At 47.8% G+C, this 12,597-nt stretch overlaps 1 protein-coding gene across 1 annotated transcript in view; it reads left to right on the plus strand.

The window, feature by feature from the left end:
- The window catches only part of cnot2 (CCR4-NOT transcription complex, subunit 2), a 53,388-nt gene extending 41,238 nt beyond the window's left edge, over positions 1-12,150 (plus strand). Inside the window, exons 7-15 of the mRNA XM_036520363.1 lie at positions 64-189; positions 693-817; positions 3,109-3,229; positions 4,077-4,233; positions 6,489-6,550; positions 6,641-6,690; positions 7,152-7,252; positions 10,016-10,160; positions 10,829-12,150. Coding sequence (XP_036376256.1) covers positions 64-189; positions 693-817; positions 3,109-3,229; positions 4,077-4,233; positions 6,489-6,550; positions 6,641-6,690; positions 7,152-7,252; positions 10,016-10,160; positions 10,829-10,915 — 974 coding nt within the window. The 3' untranslated portion in view covers positions 10,916-12,150. The remainder of the gene's footprint in view (positions 1-63; positions 190-692; positions 818-3,108; positions 3,230-4,076; positions 4,234-6,488; positions 6,551-6,640; positions 6,691-7,151; positions 7,253-10,015; positions 10,161-10,828) is intronic.
- The last annotated feature ends 447 nt before the right edge of the window (positions 12,151-12,597 follow it).

Raw genomic sequence — 12,597 nt, forward strand, 5'->3', positions numbered from 1 at the left:
CGGTGCGGGCGGGGTTGGTTTCTCGGTTTGTGACCGCCCGTGTGGTCCCGCCGCCCTTTGCAGACGGGAGCGAAAACGTGACGGGACTGGACCTGTCGGACTTCCCGGCGCTCGCGGACAGAAGTCGAAGGGAAGGAAGTGGAAACCCAACGCCGTTGCTCAACCCGCTGGCTGGGAGGGCTCCGTACGGTAAGCCCCACAGGCCAAACTTCCTCTTTCGCCGCTCGCACTCTCTCAGTATCACTCGCCTTTCTTTTTTGCTCCTGAAAATGCCCTGAAACTTGTGTTCAAACTGACAATGGCGAAAAGAGTTGCAGTACACTTTATGATCCAAGCCCAGACATTATGCAACATTTACATCATTTCTGAGTAATGACAGCCTGTATCCACGGCTGACTCTAAAGGCTCAGAGTTTTACTGAAAACACATTTGAAAAGCATTTGTAGTTGATATTTACTGGATTGGTTGAGTTAGAGCATCTGTCCCAAGGGAACAACAGATGTGTCAAACCTTGAGTTTTGCACCCGCAACCCTCTGATGTGGAGTGGAGCGCAGCAGTGGCGGTGGCAGCGTGATGTTTTTGCTCCGTTAGTTCTGACACGTCTCACCATTGCGCGAGACGGTTGCTCAGGGTGGGCGGGGAGTGTCGTTTGAACCGTGTTGCACCGAGTGAAACTGTTGTCGTCCCGCAGTTGGGATGGTCACGAAGCCGTCGAACGAACAGTCCCAGGACTTCTCCATCCACAACGAGGACTTCCCTGCACTGCCTGGCCCCAACTACAAGGACCCCACGTCGAGTAACGATGACAGCAAATCCGTGAGTGCAGCCCTCATCCACCCTCTGGCCCCTTATGCTCCTCTTCCGGTACCTTCCGGCCAGCGTGCCTGTCCGACTCACACTAAACATGACAGGGTGGCTCACTGTGGGGGTCAAGTCAAATCAACTTCAGTGGAACTGACATGTAAAAAGGTTCTTTCAACAGCAGCATCTCTTGAACAAACCTCTCTTACCTCATTCAAACCAGAGCACAACCTGCTTTTTTCATTTTAAGGGAAAGATCTAAGGGAATTAATCCCTCACTTGGCCCCAATTTTGGCTCTTTCATCAAAGATGTAGCGGTACAGTACCCCTCTTAAACCAGGCCTGTCCACACTTTGTAGTGTCCTCATGATCTTAAACGCTGTGGTAGTCAGCTCTGAGATACTGCGGCCCTGTAGTAAGTAGCTCAGATTCTCCTGCCTTGCTTGCACTCTCTGTAATCCTCTGTAAGAATATCATAACCCCAGGTTAACTTTTTGTAAAACGGAATCCTGTCAGTACACCTCGCAGTTTCCTCAGACCAGGCCAAAGACCCCAGTTTAACTATTACTCATTCCCTGTGAGAGTGCGTATTCGTGGTAAACTCTGCCTCTGGCTTGTTTTGGGTTCGGGGTATTCCTCATGTCTCAGAGGGCAGACAGAGGCAGGCTGGCAGGGTGGGTGGTGGGGGGGGGGGGGGGGGGGGGGCGTCGATCCAGCGGCTGCGCCAACATCACACCTCGCAGTCTAACAGGAGCCGGACACCAGCCGTACGGCTGCCAAGACAGATTAAGCCCACTCACATCGAGTGCTGGAGCGAGCGGGTCGGAGAGACGCTCGCTCTGACTGCTGACTGGTCTCTGTGTGAGCGCCACCCTGTGGGGGATTCTGAACCTCACTCGCTGCAAAGCGCTCCACAGAGCGTGCTCAGAACTTACCAACTGGCCAGCTGTTGCGTTTCGGTCACTTCCCGCTGACCTCGTTGCCTTGGTGGCGATGATGATCTGTGCAGTGTACTGCAAGACAGTGAAGAATGTATTCATACAGGGAGCTGGACCTGTGGGCTGTGGCCATATGGTGGCAGAAGCAATTCGTTGGGTTGGGTTTTAACGATTTGGTGTGATCGTAGCTGAAGCTTCAGTGCTGTTTTGTACCACAGGAGCTCAGTGCAGTTGAACTTGCAGATGAGCCTGGCATATTGCAATGCCTGCAAGAGCAGTGTTTTCCCTCCTTGTAGCCGTGATCTGTTGCGTATGCATCACTGTATTAATGGGGCTGCCTCTTTTGGCCAGGCCAGCACGCTCACCCTTGTTATGGTCCAGGGTTCTGGTCAGCAAGCTGGCCGCCAGAAATGCTCAGCCGACACTCAGCTGATAAGCTAATTTAAAAAGACCCTTGGTCCTCACAGAAAGTGGTAGCTGTAGAGAGCTGATAGAAACTGCAGAGCTGGGGGTGTCTGTGAAAACCGCAGTCCCCAGTTACACAGAGATAAAGGGAGAAGGGCAGCAGTCAGTACTGAAAGCAGACAGGTCTGCCATCGCCACAGATGGATCCGGGAACTTCGTCGGCCGAGGGGTGTGTGGCGCCACCCACCTGCGGACCGGGAGAGGCCAACTCGGAGCTTCACACAACAGCAGCCTTAAGTGATGGGCCTGAGGAAAAGCGTTAGTGCTGTTAGTGCTTTTACTGAGTGGAAAATGGACAACATAAACCCCAACAGCATGCAATCAATGCAGCTACATTTGCTATTAACTAGAATAATCTCCCTTCCAATAATTTAACCCACCTTCAGTTTCAGTTGTGTTACATTTACGGCCAGCTTGTCAGAGTTGTCTGTAATGTTTTCTTCTGTTCCACGCCACACTGTAGTTGCTGCACTAGAAAGTCAATGCCCAAGTGCTCAATATTATATGCAAAAAGGTTTTTGTATAACACAGCCCTCTAAGTTTTGAATGTTTTGTTTTTTTTCATATCGAGCAAAGTCGCATTCATTCCACTTTACACAGGCTGTATACAACAATGAGAGGTCAAGTTATTGCTTGGTCTGGACACTCTCAAATCGATGCTCATGTATTGATATTTGTATTGTAGTATCGTTTTAAGTGGTGGGTGTCCGCTGCGATGTAGTAGTTTGAAAATATAATCATTTCAATCTGCTGAGAAGCTGGGTTCAAGGAAAGCCTGGTATTCTGTCAATTTAAGCATCTGATATGGTCACTGTTCCCTCAAGGTAACTGTGTGCGACAGTGAGAAAGCAAAACAACTTCCAGTTCCAGTAATGCTGTTTTTTCCCTTCTGCCTTCCCTCAGAATTTAAATTCATCAGGCAAGAACGCATCCAGCACAGATGGGCCCAAGTTCCCAGGAGACAAGAGCTCAACAGCGCAGAACAACAACCAGCAGAAGAAAGGGATCCAGGTGTTACCTGACGGTAAGCTCTCTCCACCAATTGCACGCAGGGTTTTGTCAGTGGGGTCCAATCACAGGCCTGATTAAAGCTCGGTCACCACTCGCCTGCCAGGCGCACCCAATCACAGACCAGTTTGTTGCTCACTTACAGAACGGTTACAGAATCTCAGTCAAGTATTTCTGCCACAGAAAAGTGACCTGTTTAAAATGTTGCTTTGTTCCTTAGAGGGGTTCAAACTAAAGTACTCTATGTCATCACTGTGTACTTTGGGTTACAGCCAAGGTACGTACACTCTGTACAGCTTCTTAGTGTAAGGTGCTGGCTGCAAAACTGCATATCCACAACAAAGAGAAGAGCTGGCACAGTTGCTGATGCTCCTGATGTGCGAGTTGATATGATTCTATAAATAGGATCGAAGCAGGGCACCAGTGGGTGTGAGAGTTTGAGTCTGTACATTGTGGTCTTTAGGTTAACCACTGAAATGATACACCATAGGATGATCTCAAGATATGAGGGTAGCACCTTCCGCTTGCAAAGCTAATAATAGACATGTGTACGGGGGACTGTTTGTCTTCTGTCTCTGGAAGGACTCCATTCAGTAGCACTAAAGAGCAGCGTTTCTTAAAGGTCAGTATGAATCGACATGTGGCTGAGCTCGCTGTGATGTAGCAGCGGCAGACTCTCGCTTTCTGCTGAGTGTGTAAATGGGTATTACCCTCCTTTATGCCTTTTTCTCGCACGCAGAGACAATGTCAGAACCTGTTTGTAAGATGTTCCTGGTTAATCTGTGACATGCCTGTTAAAGTGTGGGGGCGAAGCGTAGAATTTCGCCTTTCTCTAACGGAGCCCTCTCCATCGCCCCCTGCAGGACGGGTGACGAACATTCCCTCCGGGATGGTAACAGACCAGTTCGGGATGATCGGGTTGTTAACCTTCATCCGGGCGGCGGAGACCGACCCGGGGATGGTGCACTTGGCGCTTGGCAGCGACTTGACGACACTAGGGCTCAACCTCAACTCACCAGAGTAAGTCCCGTCACACCAAGGCACGACTGCATGGACTCAGCTGGTAGACTAAGCATTTTCACTTCAGCTCCTGTGCTGAAGCTAGCTGATAAGGATGGGGACCGGTTTTTTGATAACCAAGCGATGTTGCCCACTTGTGCGTCTCATAACCGTGGACACACTGATGTGACGATGTGTCACAAAGTGTGTCGAAATAAAGACTCACAGTGGACAGCATGCACAGACAAATTGGGAATCGAAAGATCTGAGTTTAAGTAGTGAGTTGGGAATTGCAGGTGAGGGACTGTGATTGCATTGGACAGAGGGAACTGTGACCTCACAATGAAATGAGGTCTCAATGAGGTTAACAGCGCCAGCGAATCAGGTGGAAGTTACTAAAGTAACTTGCCCGCTCTACTGTCTCTTGACAGGGAGACAGGCTTGCTTTGGCGTATGACTTTTTCAACCCGGTGATGAATGTTTGTGGGAGGGAAAGAAAGGGAAAAGGACGAGGAGCCGCTGTTTGAAGTGAAGCGCTGACAGAGTGAATCTGCGCTCGTCGCTGTGGAGGCGTCAGCCTTTATTTGACACATTTTAAACGGCATTTCTCTTTGATCTGCCTAATACGCCCAGCCTGCGCTGTACCTCCAGCCAATTAATCAAACACCCCGTTTATTTTCAGAGGTGAAAAACAGTTTATTTATCAGACAACCCGTTTATTTTCAGAGGTGAAAAATCAGCTGGGAGGGGAGAGGTGCCCCCATTAGGGAGGGATGCCTCTCAGTCTGCCCGAGCGTTTGTGCTGTACCACTGCAAGAAAGGAGTTCTCAGAGGGAGAGTTAATCCCATTGTTCTGGGATGGGGTGGCCTCAAGTACTGTGAAGAATGTGACAGCAGCAATAGGTTATATGCCCTCACAGACCCAAACCCACATACTCGCATGCGCACACACAGCCTTATACCCCCGTACCCACGCCCACATACCTATCCTCACATATCCACGCACCCGCACACATGCACACATGTGCACATGCTTTGGCACATGAGGGGAAAAGACAAATGCACTCAACCATACACACACACAAACACACACACACACACACACACACACACACACACACACACAAAGAAACCTGTACACACAGACAGACACGCACGCAGGCAGGCAGATCACAGTGGCAGCTGTCAGTCCGCATAGCTCAGCCCGCAGGCCTGTCCTGCATAAATGCGGCGGCACTTGATGTAAAGATTACAGCTAAGCTCCTGTCAGCATCTAATCCTCCTCTATGTGTTTTATCTCTGGCCCAGAGCATCAGTACATCTCAACCGTTTCCCTTTGGCTCCCGCTGGAAGATTAGCAGAATGAGATTGATTGGGTTTTAATGGCGGGGGGCAGCGGCGGTGAGCCGCGCAGCCAATGGGAGCCCTCAGTAAGGGACGAGTGACGCTTTCCTTTGTGACTGCGGTGGAACCTGGAATTTGTTACAGGCAGTGGCATCTCAAGCTCTGTTTGAAATGTACCCCAAATGCGCGTGGTGACATGCTTTTCAGACACGTGACTGTTTGGCCCTGGTCTGGGGAGGTATTGTTCCTTGCGCCCTGCTTTGTGTGAGCGTGCTTTCCACCCCATACCTTTTTTTGGGGAGGGGGCTGCACTATTGGCTGAAGGGAACAGGGATGGTGTTGGGGTAGCCTGCTTAGATAGGGTAGGTCGAGGTTCCGGGCCTCAAGAATGCTGGCTTCAGAAAGAGAAGCTGCGCCCCTGGAGTTAAGCCGTGTAATAGCACTCTGCAGAGGCCCGCGTTTGGCACGGTTAACCCCACAATGCTCCGCCTCTCCCATATCGGACTCTCTCACACTCTGCCAGCATTTGAGACGGCAGGATCGCTGGCTGGCCTCTCTTTTGCAGTCATGGGAAAAGGAATGGTGGACCGCTTCCTTCATCCATCATAGTACATGCATGACTGACGATGTCAAGGCATGTGACAGGCAATTTAGGCCCGTGGTGTACAAATATGGAAAACTACAGACTTACATCCATAGGATAACTGTCATTCACTGGATGTGTTTGCATTAATGGGAGTGTTTATTTTAGTATGCGTCTCCCAATCAGTAAATTGCCCCCCTCTTCCCTCTATGGAATGTTAGATTCAGAAATCTAAATCCAGCCAGTACTGAAAAGGATTCCCAACTTCACTGCATTTTGTGTTGCTGTGTATTGAACAGGTTGTACAAAAAGTTTTTAAGTTGTTGTTTTCACCACTTCTCTCCCACAGAAATCTGTACCCCAAGTTTGCATCTCCTTGGGCGTCAGCGCCTTGTCGACCTCAAGACATCGGTAAGTGTCTCGCCCCGCAGTCAGCAGAGCACAGGCTCCGCCCACTCCCCCCAGTTATGCCTGACTGTGTCTCCCATTCTTCCCTCCCAGACTTCCATGTTCCATCCGAGTACTTAACCAACATTCACATAAGGGACAAGGTAGGTGCCGGCAGGTGTCTGCGCTGGCTGTCAGGCTGGCGACAGCGGGCGCGCTTCCTCTTTCTAAAGTGTAACAGTTTATGAGTCACGCAGTTGTCACATGATGCAAGACCTCATCACTGCCTTTCAAATTTGCCAGCACACAGCTTGAAACACGCCCTCTGTGATTTGAATGGGATTCTGCACGCATGTTAGTCATCGCTGATGATGAATGTTGGACGTACGCGTCAGCGTTCGGCGAGGTCTTTCCTCGTCTTTCATCCTGTAATTGCGTCTCTTTGGCGCGTTTAGGTAATACCGCAGCGCAGTTTCAATTTGCCGATTATCAATTTGCAGATTGCAATCTCCCAGTTTATGACAGTTAAGTTGTTTCCCAGTTGTAGTCTAGACTAGATGTTTTTGGAAGGTGTGTCCCTGTGTGCTGTTGAATGGTACAGACTGTCGTTTCCTGTCACCTACAGCTGGCTGCAATCAAACTGTCTCGATATGGAGAGGACCTGCTGTTCTACCTGTACTACATGAATGGAGGAGACCTCTTACAACTCCTAGCAGCAGTAGAGCTGTACGTATCCATGCCCACCTTATGGCTGGGCTGCACCTGAAGGCGAATCCAGGGTTTGTTTTTACCTATGGGAGGGTTACCTGGAATCCGCTTTCCCCATATTCCACCACACCCTGTGATCACTTTCCTTACTGATTTATTGTGTTTAAGTGGTGTTTGTTTGCCTCCCCTGCTTATGGGGAAGCTCTCCAATTCTCATATTGTAAAACAGGATGAAGGTTGAGTCTGGTCTCAGAGCAACTTGGCTGTAGACAGTGGGCCTGAGTATATAGACTTTAGCTGTGACACAGAAGCTGACGGAAACACTGATACCGTTGCTGCGTGGTGCATGGAATCTTATACATTTTTGAACCGCTTTGGCATCAGCACCAGCCAAAACATCACTAGTTCCGATTTGCTTATCATTGTGACATGCAAAAGGTGGTGTTCCCATTACAACAGGCGGGTGGAAAGTGGAGAGTAATTTGATTACTGGGGGAAAAAAATATGACTTGTATTTTACCAGTCATTACCAGTGATTCATTTGCAAAGCAAGTTGATTATTTGAAATAACACAGTATGGAAATAATTTAATGAAATTAAGAATTTTGAGACTGCTCTGTACTCTGAAGAAACATTGCCACCGTAGCAGATCCTAAAGCAAAGAGTCCTCACCAAACAGTCTACACATTGGTGTAGAGAGCAGGGCCTTCATTACAGTCAGTGCTGATTGCGCTATTGTTGTACTCGGTTTCATAGGATAGATTACCTAGATTAGCAGTGGCCTTGTCGTGTCAGTCTCCCTTCCTTCCACGGTAAGGGAATGCCTTTTTATAAATGGCTCATTAATAAGGTCAGGGCAGATAACATCTTACACGTATACACGCTGCATGTTTATGCTCTTACTCCATTCTGTTGCCAAGCACTGACCCGAAAACAGGTATCAAGCTTTTGCGCATAATGGTTGCGATGGGGATTTGGGTAGGGTAAACTGATCCTGGCTCAGTGGTATGGTGGCAGGAGCCGTCACCCAGATCACGCATCCTGTGAAAGCCCTTGTGCCGCCGTGCAGGTACACAATCCAACCCCGCGGCGGGACCCGCTTTGCAAGCCGGGGCGGCTTTCTCTCGGCACCGTTCCAGCGATCCGGATACTCGCCGAGCGCCACGCTCGACCGGGCAGGGCTAACAGCGCTTAGCTATGACCCATCCTATTAGCGCCACGGCAAACGCTGTCCGGGGCCACGGCTCAGAGGGCGCGCTTATGTACAGATTCCTCCGGGAGAGATGAGACACGATGACCTTCTCATGGCTCTTAATAAACCATCTTTATTGGTCTGTTTTATGGCGGCGGCTTATTCCGTTTATCATCTCCCTGCCAGAGCAGCTCCACTCTTCAGGCCAGAGCTTTCAGTCACAAACAGGGCCTGAAGCTGAATTGTACTATAAAGATCGTCTCTCTGTCTCTTCTGTACTGCAGCTGACATAAAGTGGGATAGTGCAGTTTAAAGCAAGATACTGTAGTATGACTGTCAACCTCTTAAAACTCTTTGTGGGCCAGTCATTATCAAGCTGTGCTGAGAAAAGAAAAGCAATGAAAAGGAGGTCTTTTAAATGGGGCCTCTGTGGAAAAAACTTTATGCATGAGTTTTGCTCTTAAAAGGAGACAGGACTGCTGTATTGGCTAACTCATTTAAACCTAGCACTGTAGTGAAAGTACCTTGAAATAGGACAGTGTTAATAGGTAAGGAAATCAAGAGTTTCCTAATAAAGAAAACAGGTCTAGTACATCTGTGGCACCATTACACTGTCTGTGTGTGTGTAAATTGAATTGATGTTGCGCTCTGCTGAGGAACAGAGAATCCATCCCAAGCAGGCTCCGCCGGATTAGATTAAATGAGCCGCCAATTGTTCCTGTTCCCCGTTTTCCCGCGGTAACAAAGGCGAGGGACCGGCTTAATTCCACAGTCACGTTCCGCTCTCCGCAAATGAGTTTTCAAGGCTAATGTGGCTATTACAGCAGGCAAGGCAGAAGGGGTGATTTCTGCGTTGCGCTCGGTGGTCTTAGATTTATCCGGTGGTCTTATTTACCGTGTCATTGCTTTTTCAGTGCATGAAACCGGCTTTAGATTGAACAGACATTACCCGTTTGATTTGCATAGTCCCTTGCTCTGGGTACTTACCTCATTATGTGCAGTTCCCATTTATGCTGCTGGATTTCTACTGCAACAGTTAAGTGAAGTGCCTCCTTTAATGGTTTGAGGACAGCCTTCAACCTGGGATTCATACCAGCTGCACACATCTTTTTACAGAAACTGAAACTCTTACCACTGTCAGTTTTAAAAGTGTCACAGAAAGCGCCCCACGCATGTCTTTTAGTGCCTTAGCATATTGTATATCTGTAATCTTCTGTATATCAGGAAGGTTGGTTTCTCAGTCGAGGTGGCAGGCTGCAGTCTTTCATCTGACTGAGACGTTGCATGGTTCTCTCATCAGCTGTCCTTAGGCAAGCGCCCTCTTCAGGAGAACAGCGAAACATGCACAGGCTTGTTCATTGCTGGCTGTGGGGGACTTGTCTTCATGTGAGGCTTTTCACACCTAATTCAGCCTGTTTGCTACTTTAGTGGACAAATTGTGATGGCTTTCCTGACAAGCCAGAGACACAGAACTACAGAAGGATCTGGGTCTGTGTGCCCTGCAGGGTTGCCTCAAACAGTACTTAAACAGTACTTAAGGTCGTGTGGGATCGACCGCTCTGTCCTCAGCCGCTGTCCTCTCTTTTCAGTTTCAACCGGGACTGGAGGTACCACAAAGAGGAGAGGGTGTGGATCACGCGAGCGCCGGGCATGGAGCCCACATTAAAGACCAACACCTACGAGAGGGGAACGTACTACTTCTTTGATTGTCTTAACTGGAGGAAGGTAGCTAAGGTAAAGGTATTGGCTTGAGTATCTGCTACCTTCATACACTAATATCTCTCTTTGGAGGACACGCTGGTGTCTTTTTCTCTGTCTGTTAGAATGAAAGTTTAAACTAACCTTGTGTTTTGTTGTAGGAAAATCAGAGGTTTCTGAATGGAATGAGTGTGTGTCTGTGTGTCGGCTTTCTTGGCCTCAGCTGTGGACTTTTAATCTTTTCTGCCCATGAAAAGAATGTTTGAATTGTTTTCCAAGACATCTAATATACTATTTGGTGTTTGAATGTACCTGTGAGAGAATGCAATGTGCACGTTAATGCAACATGATCAGTGCAATCCAATCTGCTGCTTCACCTGAAATCTGACATTAAGAAAAACTGAAGTTGAGCTCATTTAACCTTTTCGGGTTTTGTGTAAAAAAGGGTTGAAATAGCCTACCACCTGATCCATCGTTAGTTTTTTAGTTTGTTTCTTCAGGCGGGCCGAGCATTACCAATGCCACTTCAAACTGTCCTGACAGCTTCACCTGTTTCTCTAATAGGGACTTCAGTAGTACCACCAGATCCCACTAACTCCACCAGTGTCTCTGTTATTATTTTTGTTGGGGTCGCACCCTCTCTGTGTCTTTACCCTCTCTTAAACCTGAAGTCCCACTAACCGTTTTCTGTTTTGGCTTTTCAGGAGTTTCACCTGGAATACGACAAGCTAGAAGAAAGGCCTCACGTGCCATCAACCTTCAACTACAACCCAGCTCAGCAAGCCTTCTGAAAGACTTCCCTGTTCATGGGGTATGGCTGTCTCGGCACGTTACTCACCGAAACCGCAGACGCTGATGTGGCTCAGGCATCCTGGTTTTTATTCCTCGAGGATCTGGCAATTGACTTAGACGGAGAGGTCACCATTCTGGGGGTCCTACCTTATAAATTATGTGCTGCCCAAACACCCAACGCTTGCTCCTTTTTTTTTTTTCTTTCTACCTTCTTTTTTCATTTCTTTCGTTTGAGCAGGGTCTGAATTTTTTTGTTTACGCCTCTCTTCAGAGACCCGTCTGTTCAAAGGCAGGATAACTGACGTTCCAACACACTCACACAGTAACAGAACAAGGTTCGTGCTTAATTTTCCAAAGTGTTAGAAACTAAGAAACGTGGAAGACAAAACCCCACGCCAATAAGTACAGTAACAGCATAAAACGAAACAAAAATAAACACAAAGAACAGAAGGAAATGCCATGTCCGTTGTAGCACTATTTGGTAATAAAAGAACACAAAAAATGTTTGTGCATTTTTTATGTGAAGACACTCGTTCTTTGTTTTGGAAAGATAAGCAGCCTTTAACCCACCATATGCATATCCCCACCCTCTTCATGAACCCACCCCGCCCCCTCACCAATCAGATTACACTGTTTTCTTGACGGGCGTTTTCAATAAATCAACTCTCAGACTGTTTTAGTGAACGTTATTGCCGCAGTCCGTGGGCGGTCTCCTCCAGGGCTGCGCGATTTACTGAGCTTCATCGTTCCTGAATGAGCGAAAAAACACTGTCCAGTCTTTGTTACGATTTTGTAATAAACGTGTACATTTTTTTAATTTTTGGACATCACATGAATAAAGATATGTATGTACGAATGTGTATATATTATATATATATGACATCTATTTTGGGAAAAAAAAACAGAAAAAAAACGTTGCCCTGCCGTACCTCGTTTTTAGGAGGTGAGCACGGATGCAATACGTGGATTAAAACCGGACATTTCTGGAGCTGCTGGGCAGGGGACCGTGTTTGTCGCCCTGTGCACTTTTGATTTTGACAGAAAAAGAAAAATAATCAACTAAAATAAAAGGGCCAGATTTTCAGCGAACCAAGGACACCCATACCCAAGTGAACGAGTCGGGACTTGAGGAAGAGGACTTGAGGCATTTCAGTCTGGCTGTTTAAACGGCAGCATTTCATAGGAAAAGAAAAACCCAATAAAAAAAATTAAACAGATCAATCTTGTATTTTCTGACCACGTTCAAGCTTCTTCTCTTTGTAATAAAGTAGAAAGGCTCTCCTGAACGCAGTGTGGAGTTTGATTTCAGGGGGCTGAGTGCGGAGGGCTGGCTGTGTGCATGTGTGTGTATGTTGAGTGGGGTGGACTCCAGGGGTCAAAAGTCACATGATGAAATTAAATTGGCTCTTTGTGTATCCTATCCTGCATCTTGGCACCCTACCTTTACGTCCATCTTGAGGATCACCCATGTTGATCTATCCTGCATAACTGATTCTGGGAGCAGGTTTGCATATTGTTTTACTGTGTACTCCAATATACAGATGAGTATGACATTCTTAATGTGCCCTGCAATGGGCTGGAGAGCACATTGGCCAAAGGAGTTATAGCTGTCTCTTGTCTGGGATTCAAACTTAAAAGGTGTTCAAGAGTTGTGTTGGAGCTGTTGGGCTCAGGGCTCGGA

The sequence above is a fragment of the Megalops cyprinoides genome, chromosome 25 (genome assembly GCF_013368585.1).
Source record: "Megalops cyprinoides isolate fMegCyp1 chromosome 25, fMegCyp1.pri, whole genome shotgun sequence".
NCBI classification, from domain to species: Eukaryota; Metazoa; Chordata; class Actinopteri; order Elopiformes; family Megalopidae; genus Megalops; species Megalops cyprinoides.